General features: G+C 50.9%; 2 protein-coding genes across 11 annotated transcripts; one reads left to right on the plus strand and one right to left on the minus strand.

Annotated features, from left to right (window-relative positions):
- The first annotated feature begins 5 nt into the window (after window positions 1-5).
- On the plus strand, window positions 6-5953 carry RIC8A (RIC8 guanine nucleotide exchange factor A). Of its 2 annotated transcripts, none has more exons than XM_082341700.1 (10): window positions 6-492; window positions 783-830; window positions 917-1507; window positions 2000-2091; window positions 2568-2718; window positions 3588-3683; window positions 3769-3913; window positions 3998-4142; window positions 4560-4679; window positions 5100-5953. In XM_082341700.1, exons 1-10 carry the CDS (start codon window positions 409-411, stop codon window positions 5218-5220), a joined length of 1593 nt encoding a protein of 530 aa, XP_082197826.1. In that variant the 5' UTR covers window positions 6-408; the 3' UTR covers window positions 5221-5953. The 2 variants fall into 2 exon arrangements, with proteins under 2 accessions (XP_082197826.1, XP_082197827.1); XM_082341701.1 differs by lacking the exon at window positions 5100-5953 and adding an exon at window positions 4882-5083.
- A 656-nt stretch (window positions 5954-6609) lies between these two features.
- SIRT3 (sirtuin 3) lies at window positions 6610-24165 on the minus strand. Of its 9 annotated transcripts, none has more exons than XM_082341704.1 (7): window positions 24021-24165; window positions 19245-19430; window positions 18912-19144; window positions 17106-17206; window positions 10417-10578; window positions 8689-8898; window positions 6610-7117 (listed from the first exon to the last, which is right to left on the minus strand). In XM_082341704.1, exons 1-7 carry the CDS (start codon window positions 24101-24103, stop codon window positions 7088-7090), a joined length of 1005 nt encoding a protein of 334 aa, XP_082197830.1. In that variant the 5' UTR covers window positions 24104-24165; the 3' UTR covers window positions 6610-7087. The 9 variants fall into 9 exon arrangements, with proteins under 9 accessions (XP_082197830.1, XP_082197828.1, XP_082197833.1 ...); XM_082341702.1 differs by having other exon boundaries at window positions 18846-19144; XM_082341707.1 differs by having other exon boundaries at window positions 18846-19144; window positions 19245-19422; window positions 24021-24102.
- Between the last annotated feature and the right edge of the window lie 721 nt (window positions 24166-24886).

Below are 24886 nucleotides of genomic sequence, written 5' to 3' on the forward strand. Positions count from 1 at the left end.
TGTGTTGGTGTTCGTGTGATGGAGTGGTGGGGGGCTGAGGTCCTCTCCTACAGGGAATTCCGGCCCAAGAAGCGAAGCTCACCGCTCGGTTCAGGGGCGATTCGGGCCCAGAGGTCGGACGATCACCGAGTCGGATCTTGAAACCCAAGCTCACTTGGCGGCAAAGCCTTCGAGTCCTAGGGGGCTGTTCCAGGGCTCGCCACTTTAAGGCGCGCGCAGCCCAGACTACGGCGCTCACAGCCGGTCCCGGCCTCCCCCGCGCGCCTCCCAGGCCCTGCCCCGCGGTGCTGCGCAAGCGCGGTCGCGGCCACCCCCGTGCGCCGAGCCTGGGCGGGGCGGGCAGACGCGGGCCCGGAACCGAGAAGCGAGGTGCTTCCCGCTTTCCCGGCGCCGGGTCCCGGGGCCGCCATGGAGCCCCGGGCGGTTGCGGATGCCGTGGAGACGGGGGAGGAGGACGTAGTTATGGAGGCTCTGCGCGCATACAACCAGGAGGTGAGCGGGAGTTGTGGACGCGGGACGTGCAGGGAGGAGGTGGGGCCGGGTGGGGTCCGCACGCGTGGCCGGCGGCGGGGGCGTGAGTGGCGAGCGTGGCGAGGGGCTGAGGGTGGAAGGGAGCGCGGCGGGGAGGAGCGCCGGGTCTCTGAGGAGCTGCTGGGGGCTAGTGTGTGGGGCTGGGGCGCCATCTGTTCCGAGCGGTGCCTGCGGCCTCAGGTCCCTATCCACGGAGCCCGGGTTCTGCCGCGGTGGGCCTGCGCCTTCCGAGCCTCTGGGTCTCTTTGCAGAACTGCCAGAGCTTCACGTTTGATGATGCCCAACAGGAGGACAGGAAGGTGGGTGCTCACCGAAGGGTAGAGGCGCAGGGACGGGTGGCCCAGGTAGAGGAGCCTGGTGGAACCGCTCTTCTCCCTGCCCGCAGAGACTGGCGGAGCTGCTGGTTTCGGCCCTGGAGCCGGGCCTGCCACCTTCCCGCCGCACCATCTGGCTGCAGAGCGTCCGCATCCTGTCTAGGGACCGCAGCTGCCTGGACTCGTTCACCAGCCGCCGGAGCCTGCAGGCACTGGCCTGCTACGCTGGCATCTCCGCCTCCCCGGGCTCGGTCCCCGAACCCCTGGACATGGATGTTGTGCTTGAGTCCCTTAAATGCCTGTGCAACCTCGTGTTAAGCAGCCCCGTGGCACAGGTGCTGGCGGCAGAGGCGGGGCTTGTGGTGAGGCTCGCAGAGCGAGTGCGACTGTACCGCCAGCGCAGCTTCCCGCACGACGTGCAGTTCTTCGACTTGCGCCTCCTCTTCTTGCTAACGGCACTTCGCGCTGACGTGCGCCAGCAGCTGTTTCAGGAGCTGCAGGGAGTGCACCTGCTGACCGAAGCGCTGGAGCTGACGCTGGGAATGACCCCTGGAGAGAGGCCCCCTGAGCTCCTGCCTCCCCAGGAGACTGAGCGCGCCATGGAGATCCTCAAAGTGCTCTTCAACATCACCTTCGACTCCATCAAGAGGGAAGTGGATGAGGTGAGGACTGATGCAGCCTGTGGGCGGGGTAGAACAGCTTGGAGGTTTCTTGGACGTGCTGCTTTGCCAGGTCCCTTCAAATTTCTCCACGTCAGACCAGGAGGATCTCTTAGCCTGTCAAGAGAAGGCAGGGAGATGCCCATCCGGGACAGGGCCCTCAAGGAAGTTTTCTCAGGGAGTTGGAGAGCATAACTGGCTCTTGCAGCTTGGCAGGAGGGCTGTTTGGTGCGGGGAGGCTGTGAGAGATTCATCACCATGCATCTGAGAGCATCGGCCTAAAGCGCAGAGCAGCTCCAGGGGATCCGTCAACGTTCTTAGTCAGGAGAGTGCTCGTAAAGTCGCGTGGGAGAGGACAGGCACCCAGGGGTGCAGTAGAGGAGGTGTGTAGTTAGTGCACGTGGTCTTGCAGTGGGCCAGACGGGAGAATCTCAGCTGGCAGCGGTGGGGGCGAGTGGGGCTTGCTCTCACAGGAATCCCTTTCTCTTTGGTCAGGAAGACACTGCCCTTTACCGGCAGCTGGGGACCCTTCTGCGGCACTGCGTGATGGTTGCTGCTGCTGGAGACCGCACAGAGGAGTTCCACGGGTGAGGGTGGTGCCTGTGGTGGGGGGGGCGTTCTGCTCGCAGGTCTACCTGGTGGTTCCTAGCTCTAGAGAGTCTTCTTTCATCTGGGTGAGACAGACGTCAGTGTCTTTCCGGGGAGCTCCAGCACTTACGGTACACGGCTAGGAGAAGAGCTGTGAGTCCGGGGACAGGAACGTGCCAGTGGGCTTTGGGTAGCGTCACGGATGGCATGGCATCTGTAAGGCAGCGTGCTTATTCACTTCCATTCTTGCTGACCTGTGCGTAGGCAGGTTCTGATTTTTGACTACGTTGCTTTGACCCAGATGTGTGGTAGGTTGGGCGTTTGCAGGGAGTGCCCCCCTCAGCTCTGGTACCTGGTGCTGTTGCTGAGGCCCCTGACGCTGGTTCATATCATCCTGGCGCCAGCAGGCGGTGGCAAGGGTTGTACCTGTGCTAGGGGATTGGATTTACCAAGTGCCCCTTTCATCTGTCTCCAGGCACACAGTGAACCTCCTGGGGAACTTGCCCCTCAAATGTCTGGACGTTCTTCTCACCCTGGAACCCCACGAAGGCTCTTTGGAGTTCCTGGGAGTGAACATGGATGTGATTGGCGTTCTGCTGAGCTTCCTGGAGAAGCGTCTGCACCAGGTGGGCAGGGGGACCTGCTGTGGCTGTGGTCCAGGCCTCCCCGAGCAGCTGTGGTCGCTGGTTTTCGTAGTCCACGCTGGGAAGTGGAGAGCAGCTCCCCAGTGTGAGGCGGGGGACGCTCCAGCTCCTCCGTGGTGCGGCCACGCAGGAGGCCAGAGCCTCCTCCCTGAGAAGTACGTGGAAACGAGTTTCCAGAGTCTAGCCAAGTACTCATTTTTCAGATCTCTTTGTGGGTCTTCGAGTGGTCCTGAGAAGCCCGCCCACCCGTAGTCCCTGCTTGTGACCCTAGACTCGAAGTGCCCCTGAGCGCGAGCAGCCCTTGGTCACGCACATCCGCTGTGCCTTGGCGTCCCTAAGGGGACCCGCGGGACCTTCCAGCCAGAGGCTGCCTGACTCCTGCGGCTGCACCACAGGGCGCTGAGCAGCCAGCGCTCTAACCCGCCCCTCTGGAGTTTGCAGACATACCATGTGGGCTAAAGAGTGTGGCAGACTAGGATTCAGTAGAGCCCCGGGGAATCCACGCTGCCTGCGTGCGCTGGGAGCTGGCTTGTGTGCTGCTGGTCTGCTAACAGCTTGAAACACTCTGTTTTCCCCACCATTCTGGTGTAAAGGGAGGGAAGTTAGGCTCAAAGCAGTTGAGTGATTGGCCTCAAGTTGCAGGGCATGCGAATGGCCCCGAGTTGGGGTCCACGCCTGTGCTTTTCGAAGCTCACACAGACACCCACTGCCCTCCCTTAGCCCCTCAGCTGGGGCCCCTGTGGCCGGGCCTCGCCCCGAACGCCTCCTGCCAGGACCATGTGGCGCACGTGCCTAGCTCCCCTGGCCTCGAGTCAGATGGGCACAGCCCAGTGACGGAGGCTCCTCTGCAGACGCACAGGCTGAAGGAGAGCGTGGCCCCCGCGCTGAGCGTGCTGACGGAGTGTGCCCGCGTGCACCGCCCCGCCCGGAAGTTCCTGAAGGCCCAGGTACGGGGCGGAGGGGCCGCGGCCAGGCCCTGGTCAGAGACCCTGGTGGTTCCAGGCCCGGGCTCAGGGACGACTACCTCCCCAGGTGCTGCCCCCGCTGCGGGACGTGAGGACCCGGCCCGAGGTGGGGGAGCTGTTGCGGAACAAGCTGGTTCGCCTCATGACGCACCTGGACACCGACGTGAAGAGGGTGGCCGCCGAGTTCCTGTTTGTCTTGTGCTCTGAGAGCGGTGAGTCGGGGGGCAGCCCCTCACCCGCCCCTCCCCAGCCCCCCCCAGCCACGTTTGCACGCTGACCTCTGCCCTGCCCTTCAGTGCCCCGATTCATCAAGTACACAGGCTACGGGAATGCTGCCGGCCTCCTGGCGGCTAGGGGCCTCATGGCAGGGGGCCGGCCTGAGGGCCAGTACTCGGAGGACGAGGACACGGATACAGACGAGTACAAGGAAGCCAAGGCCAGGTGTGTGCCCCCCGCATCCTCGGGCTGCCCTCACTCGGCCCCCATTCCTATTCCCATAGCCATCTGGGCCCGTAGGGTGGGCAGGACAGGTGACCAGCAGGTGAGACCTTACAGAATCAGGCTGCTGTTCCCAAGTGACACGTATTCTGACATCAGGATGTTTTGTTGCGAACACGGGCTGAAGGGGGCCGAGCGGCGCGGGGGACCAGGTGGTCCAGATGGCAGGAGCTGGTTACCTGCTGCTCCAGGAGGGAGGGCTCTTCTGCAGGTGCCTCGCCTTACCCGCACCCAGGAAAATGGGTTTCCTGCCATTACAAGCCCAAGCAGGAAGATAAGGAACTTCTCCCACCCAACACAGCGCTCTTTTGTCCTGGAAAGTCTCTAATGCGTTCCCTTGCGGCCTCTCTTGTGAAACAGCATAAACCCCGTGACGGGGAGAGTAGAGGAGAAGCCACCCGACCCCACGGAGGGCATGACGGAGGAACAGAAGGAACACGAGGCCATGAAGCTGGTGACCATGTTTGACAGGCTCTCCAGGTACGTGGCCTGGCAGCGGGGGCCCAGCGCCGGGACGAAGGAGGAGGGCCCACGTCCTGTCTTGCGAGCCGCAGGAAGTGAGACCAGAGTGGGGTTTAGGTTCTGGCAGGGCTGCGTTACTCATGTTTGAAATCACCTGTCTTGGAGGAAATTCTCTAGCCAGGGGTTAGGACTGAGATCAGTATTATGTCTATTTTTACAGTTGATGAAAACTGAGGTCCAGAGAAATTAAGACACTGCCTAAGGTCTCAGAGCTTCGGTAGCGGTTAGAATTTAGGCCTGACTGAAACAGTTCCCACCCAGGCTTCCCCAGTAAACAGGAGCAGCTTGGTGGAACAGAAGGTCGCAGCCAGGGGTGAGCAGGACCCCTGCCCCACCCGCCAGGCCCCTCCCCGTCCCTAGCACGCCTTTTCCCCGCAGGCACAGAGTCATCCAGCCCATGGGGATGAGTCCCCGGGGTCAGCTCACATCCCTGCAGGACGCCATGTGCGAGACCATGGAGGCACAGCTCTCCTCGGACCCTGACTCGGACCCTGACTGAGAACGGCTGCTCTTCTGCTGCCCTTCAGAACTGGTGCTGCTTCCAGAGAAGTCCTTGGGGCCAGGACCTGGAGAAGCCACATCCCTCCCTCCAACTTGGAGACCCTTTTCTCTTTACTCCCAGAGTTCTATTCGTGATTTGCCTTTGGTCCATTTTCTTCTCTTTAGGGCTGCGAGGGTCTTGTCCTACAAACTCTGGGAACTCAGCCTTGGTTTCCGCAAATGAAGTGGTTTCTTTTATGTGTGCCTGAGGGCAGGGCTTAACTGAAGGCAAAATGTACATGGGTTTGGGAGGGCGGGGGCTGAGTGTGGGCGCAGGCAGACACAGCACATCCACAGCTGGCGTGCAGGCCCAGAGCTGGTGCAAGCACCACATTTCACAGGGGAAAGAACCTGCTGGAACTTTATATGCTAATGCCAGAAACACACTTCCAAGGTATGATCTGCTGTTTTTGTCCCCACTGAGTGCAGGGCTGGTAGCCTCTTGCATTCTCGGTCCTGGCTCAGTGCCCAAGTTCTCTGGTTGTGACAGTTGAGTCTCGATCCTTCCCACTGGTTTCAACCATAAATACATGAAGGAAAATGTCTCTCCTGAACCGTAAGTCTAGATTTCTATCATGCACCACAGAGCTTCACGGAAACATTATTCTGGAATAAAGAGTTCCAGGCAAGAACGTTTGTGTGTGAATATATGTGCAAGACACCAAGTAAAGGCACGTTAAGTAGAAATAGAATTGTGTTTTTCTTACAATCCAGCACTTTTCCGAGATGACCACACGTGTCTTGTTCTTGAAGAGTGAGGCCACCAGGTCTCCTGAGGGGTCTGTCAGTGAAATCTGCTCCAGCCCAGGGGCCCAGTGGGGAAGACAAGACGCCAGGAAGGAGGGGGCACTGGGGTCAGGGGCCGGGCCTTGGGGCAACCCCAGAAGAGGCCTGTACAAAAGCAGGAAGATCACATTGTGCTCTGCCCAAACAGCAGTGTGGCCTGAGCACAGGTCAGGGAGCCAGGCAAGGTTTCCAAATGAGTAATGCCTTCTGTCTTAGAGGTTAATTCTAGCAGCATTGCTGGAAGAAGGCCTGGTGGGGGAGAGTAGAGACAGGAAGCTGCTGGAATGGTCTGGAACAGATGAGGAGTTTCTAGGGGTTGATGTGAAAAGCATCGGGGTTGAGTGAACAGGATGGGATGACCTTCATGAGGGGTGCTGGGTGCTTTGAAGGTCCCGTGGACCTGAGCTGGAAGAGGGCACTATGCCCATCTCCGAGATGAATCAGGGACAAATGTTCTCAGTCCTCGGGTGGTTTCAGTAGAGGAAAGACACCTACAGACTCCCAAGCTCCCCTTTCCATGTTCATCTTCCCTTTTAGGAGACAAAAATGAAGGGATGCCCAGTTTCTCTATTACAGTTTACTTCATGCCAGAAATGAAGGACAATCTCTCAAAATAAACCTACTAAAGAGGCCAACATGCTAGAAAACCCTAGTGCATTACCTGGGACCCAGGCCCACACTTGGGGTGTGACTGGGGCTGCTCGACCCAAGTGGACAGATGCTGAACCTGGCCTTCAGATGGAGTCCAGTCTTGGGTTCCAGGTTGTCTGAGTTCAAGAGGTTCACCATCAGAAGAACGCTTGTGGCATTAAGAGCTTCAGCAAAAAGTCAGGCCAGGCAGCTCCTGCACATCTGTGGCTGGGGTGGCCCTGAGTGCACAGACTCTCATGACCTGGGAAAACACTCCAGGGGCAGCCTCAGGTCGCATGTCCTGGTTCAGCCAAAATTTGTAAACGTGCCTGAGCTGTTCTTCAGGCAGAGGGCTCATCAGAAATGGGCAGTGACTCCCATATAGCCATTTCTGGTGTGAGGAGCAGCCCTCACTCTCCTAATTTGTCCCAACCATCAGTCTGGAACACAAAGGAGAGAGGAAACTGGTTATCTGAAAACATACCTGGGCACATCTCAGGGCCTGGAATTGAATTATTTCCTAAAACGGAAGCTTTTCTGTCTGCAAATGCTGCTGTTCAGCCAAGTTAAGACGACGCCAGCAGGGCTGGGCAAAACTGGGTGGCTAAATGGAGGGCCTCGCTCAAGTGACCAGTCCAGATGTACTCAAGTACACTCACTGCTTGGGAGAGTAATCCAACCCAGACTTCGGCTCATCCCTTAGTGTTTATTCTTGGACAGCAACTCTTTTAAAATAAGTAAACCCCTAAAATCATAACTTTACACAAATTTCTGTGGAACTAGAAAATAGCACAGGTCAAATCCTATAGGACTATAATTCCAAAAGTCCACAGAGGCTACTTGACTTTGTCTTGCTGTTATATGGAAGCAGGAAGTCAGCCACAGAAAGGCTCCTGTGTAAGCTGCCAGGCGGATCTGACCAAGATCTCTGCTCCCCCGTGAGCAAGGCATGGGCTACGGTTCCTCTCGAGGTGTAAAGTGTAAGCATCCGTGTTAGCCAGACTCTGCTTCCACTAAGTGACCCAGCAACGTGACTGTAACATTTGACGGTCTTTATTTCCTCCATACAATGAGATGAGAAACAGCACCGTCCTACATCTTATCCCTAAGAGCCAAACTCTGGATTCAAAGGCAATGATGTCTAATATCATGAAAACAATATAACTGCAAAGTCTTATATCTTTAAAAAGCCTCATATTCTTCTTGCTTTGGTTCAGATTGGTAAGAAATCAGTCTGTAGCCAGAGGCTGGGGGCTTTTGCCAGTGGAGGTGAGAGGAAAGGGCTGACTCATGGCCCTGAGTCCTGAAGCAGTCACGGCCAAAGGGTGGAGAGGTTTCCCAAGACAGCAAGAACATAAATTACAGCATTCTGGTGAAGTCCACTTTCAGCAGTGTTATACCTGGCTGTAATCATAAATAATCCTCTGAGACAGCTGGACTTCAAATGCTTAATGCTGCCCCCTGTAGAAAATAACCCCTCACATCAAGGCTACACATGCTAACTGATTCTCGTGGGAAACTGCATTTTCTGTAACTTCACTTGTTTATAGGAGGCTTGACATCTAGAGAGAGCAAGGCTCTCTGACTTTCTACACTCAGCAGATGATACGTCAACTCCTCTCACGCTGATTATCTCCTAAAAGCATCATCCCACACAGGTTCAGAGAACTTCAGAATCACATCTTATCCTGGAGTCTCCTTTAGTTTAGGGTACGAAGACAGCTGAAGTGTGACGACTGCAGAACGACAGCCCTGTCTGCCTGGACCCTCATCTCCACTCTGCCCCTCAGCAGGCATGAAGCATCAGTTTCTTCATCTCTAAACAGAGGTATTAAGAATCACAGCACCCGATTCATAAGCACACAGGTGGCGCCAAACAGTGCCTGGTACAGGATTAACAGCAATATTACCTATTACTGTTACTGTTTTAGCCAAAGAGGGCGCCACTCCAGGTTGACCAGACCCCAGAGCAGAAGAGATGGCCCCTCCCGTGACTCTCAGCGGCCCCTACCTTTCCAGTTTCCCGCTGGATGAGGTCCCGCATCTCCTCCGTCCAGCCCAGAAGCTCCACCAGCCTCGTCACACCGTGAACCACGTCCCCCAGCTGGACCACATCCCTGCCCCGAGGATGCCTAGCCAAGGACCCCACCAAGTCCCGGTTGATGAGCAATCGGGGAACCGAGCTCCGCACGGCCTCAGACAAGCTGGCAAAAGGTTCCACCTGAAAAATTGCCCAAACGTGAGGAGCGCAGCGCCCGCCCTCCCCAGCCCTCAGGACCGCTCTGCCACAGCCCCTGCAGCCCTGGAGGGACAGCACAGACTGACAGTGAGACCTCGGATACGGAGAAAACCCAGCATCCGTGTCATTTCTTCAGTAGCGCTCCCACCGCTGGGTTTCGATGCCCTTGTTCCCCCCGACCCCAGCCTCCCTCTCATCCACGCCCCCTTTCTCTTCCGACATCTCCTGGATCCTGTGGGCCTCCCTGCTAAAGTTCACGCACACCATCTTCCCTGCCCTCCTCATCCACACTCACCAGTGACATGACAGCTCGTCTATCTGGTCTCGCTCCCTGAGAGCAAGGGCCCGGCGCCTCACAGAGGGACCACCACTGAGGGGTTCCTCACACACACACTGCAGCAGGGCCTGGCACACAGCAGGCAGGTTCACTGAAAAAACACACAGCTCTGGGCCCCTGACTGGCTGGGGCCCCAGGCACAGGTCTTTCTGGCCCCGCTTCCCCTTGGTGCCTGCATCCAATCAGGCACAGCCCATTTCAGGGTCTCATCACGTCCTTTAGAAGTCTCCTGAGCTGCAAATCCAGACACATCTCCCAGGCACCTCAACCACACGTGTGCAGGACTGAACTCCGCATCCCTGATCCAGATTCCTCCTCCCCAGCAAAGGCCCTGACCCCACAAAGAGGCAGACGCCTCTCTCTTCGGTCCGCAAAGTGACGCCAGCCCCCGAGTCCAGCCGTTCCCTCCCTGCCGCCTCTCGCGGCCCCGCAGTCTGACTGCTCAGCCTCCTGGACATCTGCTCACTTCAGCCCGTCCCCAGGTCTCTCTGACCCCGAGGACGACCAGCTACATCCCTGGTTTCACTGCTTCTACACAAGGTCGGTCTCGGTGATACGACCTGGGAGACCTGCTCCCGCCTCACGTCTCCCACACGCCTTCCCCTTGCTCATCGTGCCCGCCTGCCCTCTGGACACCTCCCCTTGCGCATCGTGCCCACGTGCACTCTGGACACCTCCCCTTGTGCACCGTGCCCGCCTGCCCTCTGCACACCTCCCCTTGCGCACCATGCCCGCGTGCACTCTGGACACCTCCCCTTGCGCACCGTGCCCGCCTGCCCTCTGCACACCTCCCCTTGCGCACCGTGCCCGCCTGCCCTCTGCACACCTCCCCTTGCGCACCGTGCCCGCCTGCACTCTGCACACCTCCCCTTGCGCATCGTGCCCGCCTGCACTCTGGACACCTCCCCTTGCGCATCGTGCCCGCCTGCACTCTGGACACCTCCCCTTGCGCATCGTGCCCGCTTGCACTCTGGACACCCCAACACTGAGCGTTTCCCTGCTCCCCACGCTAGGTCTGGAACACCTCTGCCTCCTCGCATGCTGAATCCACCCATTTTCCAAAGGTGTGGCCCCAGAGTGTCTGTCCCACCAGCCCCACCTCCTCTGCCTCGTCCCGCCAGCCTCCTCCCCACGTCTGTGCACCACAAGGCCTGCTGACAAACCTCCAGAGAGGTCCCAAGGATGAGCAGCAGGTCTGCCGTGGGGAAGTCAGCCAGATGCAGCAGGAACCTGTGGGGCAGCATCTCCCCAAAGAACACGATGTCGGGCTTCACGACGCCAGTGCAGACCGGGCAGCGTGGGACCCTGTCCACCATCACGTCGGCCTGGGGTGACACAGAGAGAAAGTGGGCCCAAGGAAGCTGTCACAACACACTTCAAAAGGAAAAGGCAAAAACAACTTCTTATTGAGAAACTGTCAAACATTCCACAGCTGAGACAGTAGTACAGTGAAGCCCCCTGTATATAATGAACCCAGCTTCAGCAATTATTGACACTCCGCCAGTTTCATATAGCACCCCAGAATTTGGGGAGGTTGCAGTATTTGAAAGCAGATCCTGGACACCATACGATATCCAACACATTGAACACTACGCTCTGCACCTGGGGTGCAGAGATATGCAGGTGCTGAGGAAACACAGCTGACCTTGGAACACAGGGGTCAGGGACACCAACCCTCCGCACAACTGAAAATCTATACAGAACTTAGAGTCAGCCCTGTGTACAGATGGTTCCTCGGTATCTGTGGTTCCGCATCTGTGATTCAACCAACCACGGATCAAGTAGTCCTGGAGTACACATTTATTGAAAAAAAATCCACATATGAGTGGACCCACACAGTTCAAACCCGTGTTCAAAGGTCAACTGTACTGATTATATAGTCCTCAGAAGTACTCTGTAGGCATTTGGCCTACAACAGGCATTATTCAATGAAAATGACGGTATAAATTTGTCCCTGATTTTAGCTGAAGTGATCCTGACATCATCACCTTAGCCCTGAAGACATTCAGGTCGGCTTCAACTCACTGGCTGGAGTTATGAGTCACAACATTTTCCACAGACCTCCTCCTTGCAGGCCAAGGTGAAGCAGATGTAAGCTATTATTATATCCTGCTACACTTGGATTCATGCTTGGGCTAGACATTAGAGGAGGAAACTAAGGAAAAAGACACCTGGCTTCTAAGATAAACCTTTACAGCTACTGGGATTTGTTTTTGCAGGCTGAACCCAGTAAGGACCAGCAGAAACAACAGACAAAAGAAATGGACTAGTCAAGGACTTCAGATATTAGCAGATACAGATTAAAAACTCTAGTATGTGTAAATTTTTTAAAAGACAGGCTTGAAATATCTATTGGAGATAGAAAGCTATACAAAATAATGTCGTGGATTTGAAAAAGAACCAGATAGAACTTCCAGTAATAAAAAGTAGAGTATCGAAAATTAAAGCTCAGTGGAAGGGCTTTATCCTCTATGACAGAATAGAATATCGATAAACTGGAAAGTAGATCAGGAGAAAAACTCAGAATGCAGCACAAAGAGGAGCAAGATGGGATGCAGAGAAGAGCCGCCAAGGGCTGCGGACAGTGTGAACCAGTCTCAGCGATGTTCAACCCAAGGTCCACAGAGAGAGGACAGGACACGGTGGGGCAGTCACTGTCTGAAGGGATCATGACTGAGGATTTTTCAGCAAAAATGAAAGATATCAAACCTCAGATTCAGAAAGCTCTACAATTTTTAAGCAGAATAAATAAAAGGAAATCCATATGGAGACATACCATAGTAAAGTGCAAAACTCCAAAGAGAAAAGTTTTTTAAAATATGCAGAGAATAGATAGCAACAGACTGATTCTAAAGTTGATATGGAAAGCAAAAGACTCAGAATAGCCAACACAATCTGGAAAAAGATGATCGATGAAAGATAAATATGGTAAGTCAGGCTTCATTAAAATTAAAAACTTCTCCCCTGTGAAAGACAATGTCAAGAGGATGAGATGACAAGTCACAGACTGGGAGAAAATATGCAAAAGACACATCTCATAAAGAAGGGTTATCCAAAATGCACAAAGAATTCTTAAAATTCAACGATAAGAAAATGGGCAACCCAGTTAAAAAATGAGCCCAAGACCTCACCAAAGAAGATATACAGATGGTAAATGAGCATATGAAACAAGTTCAACATCATATGTCACTAGGAAATTGCAAATTAAACAATGATATTCCACTCCACACCTATTAAGAACGGCCAAAATCAGAACACTGACAACACCAAGTGCTTATGAGGATGTGGAGCAACAGGAACTCACATTCACTGCTGCTGGGAATGCAAAAGGGGGCAGCCACTCTGGAAGAACAAACTAAACATAGTCTTACCATAGGATTCAGTAATCACGCTCCTTGGTATTTACCCAAAGGAACTGAGAACTTATGTCCACATAAAAACCTGCACATGGATGTTTATAGCAACTTTATTCATAATTGCCAAAACTTGGAAGCAATCAAGATATCCTTTAGTAGGTGAATGGATAAACAAACTGTGTTACATCCAGCAAATGGAATATTAGCCTAAAAAAAAAAAAAAAAAAACAGTGCTTATCAGGCCATGAAAAGACATGGAGGAACCTTAAATACATAATGTTAAGTGAAAGAAGCCAGTGAGAAAAGGCTGCATATTGTATGATTCCAGCTCTGTGACATTCTGGAAAGGGCAAAACTATGGAGACAACAAAAAGATCCGTGATTGCCAACCTAAATGTCCATCAGCAGGGGAATGGATAAAGAAGATGTGGTACATATACACAATGGAATATTACTCAGCCATAAAAAATAACAAAATAATGCCATTTGCAGCAACATGGATGGACCTAGAGATTACCATACTAAGTGAAGGAAGTCAGACAGAGAAAGACATATATATGATATCACTCATATGTGGAATCTAATTTTTTTTTAATGATACAAACGAACTTATTTACAAAACAGAAACAGACTCACAGATTTCAAAAACAAACTTATGGTTACCAAAGGGGAAACATGGTAGGGAGGGATAAATTAGGAGCCTGGGATTAACATATACACACTACTATATACCAACAAGGACCTACTGTATAGCACAGGGAACTCTACTCAATATTCTGTAATAACCTATATGGGAAAAGAATCTGAAAAAGAATGAATATATGTATAACTGAATCACTTTGCTGTACACCTGAAACTAACACAACACTGTAAATCAACTACACTCCAATAGAATTTTTTTTAAAATCAGTGGTTGCTAAGGGTTGGGGGCAGGAAGGGAATAGGGTTGACTGATTAGTGGATACAGGGTTTTCCTTTGGGGTGACGAAAATATTTTGGAATTAGATAGAGGTGGCAGTTGCACAACACAGTGAATGTACTAAATACCAATAAACTGTACACTTTAAAATGGTTAATTTTATGTTATGTGAATTTCACCTCAATAAAAAATAAAAGACAGGATCCTCTGCCACGTCGATATTTCAGAATTTCATCTTTATTTAAGATTTTCCACTCTATCTTACTCTACTTTAAAAAACCCATTCTAGGGCTTCCCTGGTGGCGCAGTGGTTGAGAGTCTGCCTGCCAATGCAGGGGACACGGGTTCGAGCCCTGGTCTGGGAGGATCCCACATGCCGCAGAGCAACTAGGCCCGTGAGCCACAATTACTGAGCCTGCGCGTCTGGAGCCTGTGCTCCGCAACAAGGGAGGCCGCGATAATGAGAGGCCCGCGCACCACAATGAAGAGTGGCCCCCGCTTGCCGTGGCTGGAGAGAGCCCTCGCACAGAGGCGAAGACCCAACACAGCCATAAATAAATTAAAAAAAAAAAAAAACCCATTCTAGGGACTTCCCCAGTGGTCCAGTGGTTAAGAATCCACCTTCTACAAGAATATACAACGGAGAAAAGACAGTCTCTTCAATAAGTAGTGCTGGGAAAACTGGACAGCTACATGTAAAAGAATGAAATTAGAACACTCCCTAACACCATACACAAAAATAAACTCAAAATGGATTAAAGACCTAAATGTAAGACTGGACACTATAAAACTCTTAGCGGAAAACATAGGCAGAACACTCTTTGACATAAATCACAGCAAGATCTTTTTTGACCCACCTCCTAGAATAATGGAAACAAAAACAAAAATAAACAAATGGGACCTAATGAAACTTAAAAGCTTTTGCACAGCAAAGGAAACCATAAACAAGACGAAAAGACAAGCCTCAGAATGGGAGAGAATATTTGCAAACAAATCAACAGACAAAGGATTAATCTCCAAAATATACAAAGAGCTCATGCAACTCAATATCAAAAAAACAAACAACCCAATCCAAAAATGGGCGGAAGACCTGACCTAAATATATATTTCTCCAAAGAAGACATACAGATGGCCAAGAGGCACATGAAAAGATGCACAACATCACTAATTATGAGAGAAACGCAAATCAAAACTACAAGGAGGTATCACCTCACACCAGTCAGAATAGCCATCATCAAAAAATCTACAAACAATAAATGATGGAGAAGGTGTGGAGAAAAGGGAACCCTCTTGCACTGTTGGTGGGAATGTAAATTGATACAGCCACTATGGAGAACAGTATGGAGGTTCCTTAAAAAACTAAAAATAGAACTACCATATGACCCAGCAATCCCACTACTGGGCATATACCCAGAGAAAACCATAATTCAAAAAAATATGTGTACCCCAATGTTCACTGCAGCACTATTTACAATAGCCAGGACATGGAAGCAACCTAAATGTCCATCAACAGACAAATGGATAAAGAAGATGTGGTACATATATACAATGCAATATTACTCAGCCGTAAAAAGGAACGAAATTGGGTCATTTGTAGAGATGTGGAAGGACTTAGAGACTGTCATACAGAGTGAAGTAAGTCAGAAAAAGAAAAACAAATATCATATGTTAACGCATATATGTGGAACCTAGAAAAATGGTACAGATGAACCAGTTTGCAAGGCAGAAATAGAGACACAGACGTAGAGAACAAACGTATGGACACCAAGGCAGAGGTGGTGGTGGTGGTGGGATGAATTGGGAGACTGGGATTGACATGTATACACTGATGTGGATAAAATAGATAACTAACGAGAACCTGCTGTATAGCACAGGGAACTCCACTTTGCTGTACAGTAGAAACTAACACAACATTGTAAAACAACTATATGCCCCCACCAAAAACAATCCACCTTCCAATGCAGGGGATGTGGGTTTGATCCCTGTTTGGGGAACTAAGATCCCACATGCCTGCGTGCCACAACTACTGAGCCCGCGCACTCTAGAGCCCACACACCACAACTAGAGAGACGCTCCCATGCCACAATAAAGAGCCCGCATGCCACAGCTAAGACCCGACGCAGCCAAATAAATAAATAAATAAATAATTTTTTAAAATAAATAAATAAAATAAAATAAAAATGTTTAAAAAAAACCCATTCTAGGATAAAGAAGATGTGGTGTATATAGATATATACAATGGAATGTTACTCAGCCATTTAAAAGACTGAAATAATGCCATTTGCAGCCACATGGATAGACCTAGAGATGATCATACTAAGCAAAGTAAGTCAGAAAGAGAAAGACAAATATCATAGGATATCACTTATACGTGGAATCTAAAATACCACACAAATGAACATATCTACGAAACAGAAACAGACTCACAGACATAGAGAACAGACTTGTGGTTGCCAAGGGTTAGGGAGGTGTGGGAGGGATGGATTGGGAGTGTGGGATTAGCAAATGCAAACTATTATATATAGGATGGATAAACTACAAGGGCCTACAGTATGGCACAGGGAACTATATTCAATATCCTGTGATAAACCATAATGGAAAAGAATATGAAAAAGAATATATATATGTATAACTGGTCACTCTGCTGTACAGCAGAAATTAAACACAACATTGTAAAGGAACTATACTTCAATAAAATTTTTTTAAAAAAAACCATTCTATTCCCACATATTCCCAGAAGTACACAGAGGTGTAAACATGGGTATCGTTACTGTATTATTTTTAATAGTAAAAAATCACAAACATCATAAAATATCCCACAACAGGTGAATTGCTAAATGGAATGCTCTATAGTTACTAAAAACAGTAAGTAGAGCTGTAGTTATTGACACAAAATATCCATGAAATTTTGCTCAGTGACAAAGCATGTTGCACAATATTAATCTTAATGATCCCATTAATGAAAAAAAATTGTAACTGTGTGTGGGTGTAAGTACCCAGAAATGTGCATGTATGTTTGTATATACATATTTTTCTTTTTTTAAGGCCTGGAACATCATACACCAAACTGTTAAAAGCGGGCTACAGGAACTGGATGAAGGCAGATTCATTTTTCCCTACATATTTCTCTATTGCCTTATTTTTTTTTTAAATCTGCAAAGATCCTATGGCCCAATAAGTTTATATTTACAGGTACTGGGAGTTAGGACTTGCACATTTTTAAAAAATTGAAGTACAGTTGGTTTACAATATTGTGTTAGTTTCAGGTGTACAGCAAAGTGATTCGGTTATACATGTATATATATATGTATGTATACATATTCTTTTTTTATTCTTTTCCCTTATAGGTTATTAAAGCTATTGAATGTACGTTCCCTATGCTACAGTAAATCCTTGTTGTTCGTATTGCCTTAATTTTTTACAAGTACATATTACTTTTCTAATTTAAAAATGAAAACATTTTCATAGTATTACTGTTCTGTTGTCCTACCGACATGATGCTTATGAAACACCACTTCTCCAGCTTACTCCCAGTGAGAAAGGCAGAAGGGACAGAACTGTCAGTGTGACAACTCACCCAAAAGTCCTCCCCTGGGAAGGGTCTTCGGCAGACGGTGCAGGTGGCAGAGGCAAAGGATCCGTGAGCTTCAACGAGCTTTGAGGCAGGGATGCCAGACGCTGAAATTCAAACCAAAGCTAAGTGCTGCTGCCCCCAGCTTGGGCGCAAGCCCCTTAGTGTAACCTCTGGGCTCAGCAGGCCCTCCAGGAGTCACAGCCCTTGGTGTGACTTGAAAGCCCGATGTCCCCGCCTCTGTCACCTACAAACGACACCCCACTGATCAGAATAAGCTCAGGGGTGAGGCTCCAACATGGAGCCGAATCACAGGTAAAACAAAGCCTGTGAAAACACAGTGGAAAAAACATTTGATTAAGTCCAGATAAAATTACACCCAATACTAAGAAAGACATTTTCTATGCTACACACACCGAGTAAAAGTGAGAAAACACTATAAATACATGTCCAAAAACCTGTAGAAAAACAGACAAAAGGTAACTTATCATGAAGTTTTTGTTATCACCACCAGCTTTGGAAGGCTGTGGGTACACAGACCTGGTCCTAGCTGCAGTGGTTTCCCACTGTCCTCACTGTACATACGCCGAGGCTCACAGCCACACACTCCCGCCTTCCCACAAGGCCCGCCCTGCTGCAACTCCAGGAGAGAGATTGTCCCCACGGGGTATTCGCTGCTGCCTATGTGGTTCCAAGCTGTAGAGTCCTTCTAGCAAAGAAACATTTTCCTGGAGTCGAGAGAACTCCATTTTTCAAATCACAACCCATCCACAGCCTGGCTGAGCTGCCGCTGGCTTGCTGAGAGCTGCCTGTCAGCGTCACTGCACGTAAGAAGAGGCCCCAGCAACTGCTTCTCTAGGGTGCACGGCCAGAGGTCAGTATGACAGTATGACCCATGAATCACTGGTTATGGCCACCACCGAGACAGTCAAGAAATCACCACACACTGAGTTTGATGATCTTAAGGAATTATTAGTGATTTCTTTGTGTGATAATGATATCATGGTTGTGTTTTAGAAGTCTTTCTCTTCTGAAGATATCCATTGCTGGATTTATGTATTAAATTTATGACGAGAGGGATCTGCTTCATAATAGCTGGGGGTGAGAGAGAAGGTGGGGGTAGGACACAGATTAAACAGGACCAGCCAGGACGAGGTGACGAGAACATGAGGATTCATTACATTCTTCTCTTCACTTTTGTGTGCTCAGAAAATCCCGTAATGAAAACTTTAAAAAAGAAATCATCAGGGGACTTCACTTGTGGTCCAGTGGTTAAGAATCCGCCTTCCAATGCAGAGGATGTGGGTTGTTTGATCCCTGGTCGGGGACCGAATATCCCACATGCCGCGGGGCAACTAAGCCCACGTGCCACGACTAGAGAGCCTGTGTAGCGCAACTACTGAGGCCACGTGCTCTGGAGCCCGTGCGCCACAACTAGAGAGAAGCCCACGCACCGCAACAAAGATCCTGCGTGCCGCAACTAAGACCTGATGCAGCCAAATAAATAAATAAATCAACATTTGAAAATATATACATATAAAGAGAAAAGAAATCATCGGATCAGAAGCTCCCAATGTCAACTTTAGTTCTATCCCAAACTCACAGCCCGGAAAATGGGTCCACAATGAGGTCCCAACAGTGATACTTAAACACACAGAGGACAGTTTTTTGGGGGGACAAAGGCAAAACTCTTTGGCTCAAAATCAGTCACAAGGATGGGGAATAAGCACTAGGCCTCAGCCCTACCTAGAAACAGGCACGTGAGCCTTCCCTGCAAGAGCGAGAAGATGTGAGACAGGACGGAGGTCTCACCTCTCTCAAGCCCGTCGATGTTCTGTGTGTACAGCCGCAGAAGCAGCCCCTTGTCATGGAGCAGTCGCAGGAAGTAGTGAGTGGCATTAGGCCTATAGTTCCCAGGGTACAGCTCCTTGGCAAAAGTGAAAAACGGCTTGGGATCGCGAAAGAAAAATGAGAGCTCAAAAATGGCCTCGGGGTAGGGGATCTTGTACTGCTGGAGGCTGCTGTAGTAGCCGGTGCCCGGAGATCTGCAGAGAGAAGCAAGAGGCTCTGAGCCCTTCAGGAGAGAGCCAGGAAGTGGAGTGAGCCCCAAGCAGCCAGGGAGGGGCACGGGGACTGCACGGGCACCTGAAGTCCGGGACGCCGCTGGCTGTGCTGATGCCGGCCCCCACCATGACCACCACCCTCTGGCAGGCTCCGGTTTTAATCAGCTCGGCAACGTCCTGCAGGAGGAACTTCGGACTGTGGCCTCCACTTCCAGAGACACTTGAGGCACCGGCAGAAAAAGATATGGGCCTTCCTGCACCTGCAATACTGACAGGAAAAGGAGAGCAGCCAGGTAACCGATGAGAACCCAGTCCATGCTAGCAAGCAGTGTCTCCCCTCCCACAGCCCCACCACTGAGAATGACCACACACTTCCCTGCTGCCCCCGAACCACCACCTTTCTTATCATGGATAAAATACAAACTCAGAAATCAAGACGTATTTCAGGTTAGCGGGAACTGTGCAAATAAGGAAAGTATCATTTCACAGTTCCTGTTATCGAAGGCTAGTGCTGAAGGCTCAAGCTGGAGCCGGGGTCTTGGGGGACACTCTCTGCAGAGCCATACGCCCTAACATACCTGGGATGTGACAAATACTCAGTGACATTTAAAGAAAGTTAAACGTCTCCGACTTTACACCAAATATTACCAGGATGATAAGTGGGTTCAAGAGACCATTCCAAAAACGAACATTCATATCCTCACAGTGAGGGATTCAAACTGCTGCAGAGACTTCAACGTTCGCGGCTGTTCATGTTACATGGCCCCCAGACAAATCACATAACCCAGGCAAGGCAGTGGGCAGACTGGACCTCGGGGGTCTCCCTGCAAAACTCTAGAAGGCTTCTCAGGTCATCTCCAGAAACCAGGAGCTGAGACACTCACAACAAGTTTAACTGTTAGGAGTATGAGATGGTCTTCCACAAGAAAAGAGAGCAAGACACACAATAAACAAATCACAGGCTTCGGAGAGGCATCAGGACTCGGTAAGTGACTCCAAACGCAGGAAAGCACCAGGAAGAAGACAAGGGCAACACAGCCAGCATAGAGCCTGGAGCGGCACCTGAAAAACGTCCCACTGAAGCAAGTCGGCAGCCACTGGGGGCGCGCAGGCTAGAGCCGAGTGTGGGCCTGAAGGCCTTCTGGGTTTACTGATCTGCTCTCGGGGCCCTCATCTGGCAGCTGCCTGAGCTGTACAACTTCATCACCTCCTGGTATCATTCTGGCAGCTCGCCCAGAGTTCAAGACGGCCAGCCCCACCACACAGGGCACCTTCCTCACACCCCAAGGGCTGGCAGCTACCACACCCGTCCTCCAGGAGGAGGGCCTGATGACCCACCTCCAGGACATCGCCCTCGGTGTAGACCCCTCCACCCTGACAGGAAAAGAGATTAAACAAACTGAAATGACAACCCTCCCCAAATGATTGATAAATCTAAAGTGAATACAGACATAAAAACAGGACACAGAGTATTTCTTTTACTCATTTGTGATACAAGCAAGAAATATGCACCCTAAAAGTACATCTTTAGATACAGGTCAGGACAATCCAGAGCTTATCTTCCAGGAGTGTGACCCCAACTCACTCCCTTGTTTGCTCTGTCTTTGGTTTTTCTCTTGTTCCTGCAAAATCTGCACAGACCCACCTGCTTACACACTGCTGGTGAGGCTTTCCCGGACGCCCTCTGCCCCCCAGAGCGCCCTAACATCTTAGCACAACACACCCCGCCCCAGTGATGGCCTCAACCCCGCTACCCCCTCTCACAGACCCCTCCTTTCCTGGTTCTTGTGTACACCCTAAACCCAGCTCCTTTGCCTGAAAAGGCCTTTTTCCACCTCAGCACGTCCACAGTCTCCCAGAGTCAAGGCCACCTCCTTCACGAAGCCACTGCTGAACCCAGTGAGAAGTCACTCCGCCCGCCCCTGAAAGGTGACAGTACTGGCTCCCCCTCCTCGCTTTCGGGTGCCTGTCACCCCTCCCCTTCCTGCACTCCCACGCTCCGCTCTGGGGTAAATGACAGCGCCACCCAGGGGCTTGCTGGTCACTCAGTCCATTTGTGGTGCCTCTCCGGACACACAAAGCATCATCTTGCTTTTCCAAAGAACAGACCTCAGAAAGGTGTGTAATGAGAAAGACGAACGTGGCGAGGGAAGACAGGGCCGAGGGCACCAAAAGGAGCGTCAGAGCCCTAGCCCACCGCCTGTCTCATCAAGTCACTCAAGCACCCTGAGCCTCAGCTGCTGAAGCTAAAAGCAAGGGAGCCAGAGACGATTCCTACTGTCTTCTGAAAAAAATCCATAGCTGTAAACCTCCCAGCAGCAAGTACAGGAAATACATGCAGCAGGGAAAACAATGCTTCCCCACTCCTCCCCAGGCTCTTGCAGAGATGCCCCTAGATTCTGAAGAAAGTTCTGCTGCATCAAAGACTTGCATAAAAGCACCTGTCAAGGCAGCTCTTCTGAGTGCAAGTCAATGAAATCTCCAAAGGGGGTTTTCCAATGAAAACCAGTCAGATGGTTAGGAAGGAAAGAGAAGGTTCTGGTTCCAACTACAGCTATTAAATGCCCCCCTGCACACAGCATCAACAACATCTATTCACCTAAGGTCCTCACCCAAACATTTACTGAGCTCCTCCTAAATGCAAATTATTATGAGAAATACAAAAGGAATGAGAGGGAAGTTGCGATACTGTGAGTTATAATAAATATATATTTTGGTCTCTGTCCCAGAACCCTCTGAATTTCCTAAGAGCAATGGGAGCATCTTTTGTTACAATATTTGGTCTTTTGGCCTCAGTTCCTAAAATCACTTCAGAGCCGTGAAGGTGAAATGGGTGTCTTGTTATTCATAACAAGCCTCTTACACCTACACTGAGTTTATGTTAATGAGGTGACTATTGGAAATCCCCTAAGGATGGGGATATTGTTGCCAGGGGAACCGACCACAATTAGAGGGTTGGAGCCTCCATGGAAACCCAAAAGGAGGGGGTTCAGAGAGCTGCCAGGTCGGTGAACCAGAAAACTTCCAGGTGCCAGGCCCTGAACTCCACAGGGACAGAAGCTCCTGTATTGAGAACCCTTCCAAACCTCGCCCTATATACACGTCTCTTCATCTGGCTGTTCATTCATATCCTTTAATATCCCTTATAATAAACCCACGATCTAGTAAGTAAACTGGTTTCCTGAATTCTGTGAGCCACTCTAGCAAGTGAATCCAGCCAGAGGAGGGGGTCGTGGGAACCTCCGATTTGCAGTCAGTTCGTCAGAAGGACAGGTGAACCTGCATTGGCAGCTGAAGTGGTGTCAGTCTTGTGGGACTGAGCCCTTAACCTGTGGAAGCTGGTGCTATCTCCAGGCTGACAGAGCCAGAATTCAGTTAAATTTGACACCCGGTCGGTGTCTGTGGAAAAGTGGAGAGCTGCTTGCTGGTGTTGAAAAAATACCCATGTTGTAGAAGTCATTACCATTGTTGAGTGCCTACTTGGGTGCAAGGTATTACTCAGGGTACTTGATGGGTATTTCTCATCTACATAAGTAAAACGTCTGTCACTGAAAAACACATGGCAGAATTTTACCAAATGTCTAGAATATACTGAACGACTTAAAGTATATGCTACATGGAATGAGATCTACTGGGAGTAGGGGTACTCTGAGGGGCATGCATGGATGCTAACTAGGAAAGGGAAACAAAGGACAATTTCTTATAAGAGCCCTAAAATACAAACTGGAAAGGCACAAATTCCAACGTGTAGACAGCCTATGCAAACGGACTGCTCCGCACAGGCACCCTCAAGCCTTCTGCTTGATGGCGGGGGCAGCGGGGTGGGAGGAGTGGGAGCCGGATTTACTGAATGATGGCGGTCTCCTGATCAGCACCTGGTAGACCAGGTCACTATTTAGCCATGCCCCACCCACACAACTGCCTGCAGATTCTGAAACTGGAATAAGCTCCATGGAGGCAACAGTTTGTCTGACCCCTGCTCCATCCTCGCATCTAGAACAGTCTGGTAGATAATGAGTCCAATTAAAAGTTTCTTGGATGAAAGAAAGACTCCTCCTTGGTATTTCTTTATTAAACTCTTCGATATTTTTGGTAGTTGTGTAAGAAGGCATTAAATGAACGTACCGTTATTTACGTAAACACTTGACCATTAGTGGGCATTTAAGTTAGTTTCCTAACTACTCTGATTAGCAACTATGGGCCTTAAGATTTTTCCACTTGTAGGTTCAGTTCCTAGAGAAGGACTCAAAATGTGCAATTATTGTGTATGAACCTGTGTAGGGGTATGAACATACGCTGGTGGGAGTATTAACTGCACGACCTTTATGTGGGGCAATAAAAAGTAGACGCAAGAGTTCCACTACTAGAAATTTATCCAAAAAGTGAGGTACAAACAAGGTTATTCAACACAGCATTATCTGTAATAACTAAAGATTAGAACCTATTTCAACAAGAGACTGGTTAAAGTATGAAACATCCATATAATGGAATTCTATAGATTAGTATAAAAGACTCAGAAAACATTTATGTTTAGAATGGAAGTAACTCCAAGACATGTTAAGTAAAAAAGGACAGGTACAGAATAGAATCTAACTAAAAAGGGGGCGGGATGTCAAGAATAAACAAGTAATGTTGCTTATACACGCCCAAAATACCCCGGGAAGAAACGAGAAACCAATGCCATGGGTGTCTCCGGAACACCCTTCAGAGCCGCGTGAGCAGGGACTTGCCATTTTCAGGTCCTCCAATCGTCCCGCCGACCACGCAGAGGGAAGCCTGACTCCCCCGCTCGCCTGAGGGGGTCAGTCTCCGCCCTGGGCCCCGCCCGCCACCCCCGCCGCCGCCACCCGGAACAAACCGAGGCCGGCGGGTCCAGGGCCGCGCACCTCCCAGGCCCCAAAGCCTGAGGGCGGGAACAACTGAACAAGCCCACAACGCCATGTTCCTCCGCAGCCTGCAGCGTCAGGTGCCCAGGGGTCACGTGCGCGCTCCGCCCCCGAGCGCGCCCCGCACCCGAAAGTCCCTCCCCTGCAAGCCCTTATCACACCCTCGCGCTCTCTTTCCCCGCCTCCAGCGCGCCCCGCCCCTCTCGGTGCACCCTCGCCCCGCCCCCGCAAGCCCTTACCACACCCTTGCGCTCTTTCCCCGCCCCTCCAGCGCGCCCCGCCCCTCTCGGGGCACCCTCGCCCCGCCCCAGCGCGTCCTTACCACACCCTTGCGCTCTCTTTCCCCGCCCCCCAGCGCGCCCCGCCCCTCTCGGTGCACCCTTGCTCCGCCCCAGCGCGTCCTTACCACACCCTTGCGCTCTCTTTCCCCGCCCCCCAGCGCGCCCCGCCCCTCTCGGTGCACCCTTGCTCCGCCCCAGCGCGTCCTTACCACACCCTTGCGCTCTCTTTCCCCGCCTCCAGCGCGCCCCGCCCCTCTCGGTGCACCCTCGCCCCGCCCCCGCAAGCCCTTACCACAGCCTCGCGCTCTCTTTCCCGGCGCCGGCAGCCCAGGTGGAGGTGGACGCAAGGTGGGGCCGCTTTCCTAGTCTGATGATCTCCCTCCTCTGGTACCCAAGACCAAACCAGGAACCTGCATTTCTCTACCCTCGCTCCCGCCTTTTTTCAGTTGAGATGGCGATGGTAACTAACACTTCGGGAGTGCTTTCTATGGACAGGCATCATATTTACACTTAGTCCTCGCAAGCCACTACTAGGAAGGTAGTATTGTTATCATCCC

Source organism: Balaenoptera borealis, assembly GCF_965194805.1.
Source record: "Balaenoptera borealis genome assembly, chromosome: 11".
Classification (NCBI taxonomy): domain Eukaryota; kingdom Metazoa; phylum Chordata; class Mammalia; order Artiodactyla; family Balaenopteridae; genus Balaenoptera; species Balaenoptera borealis.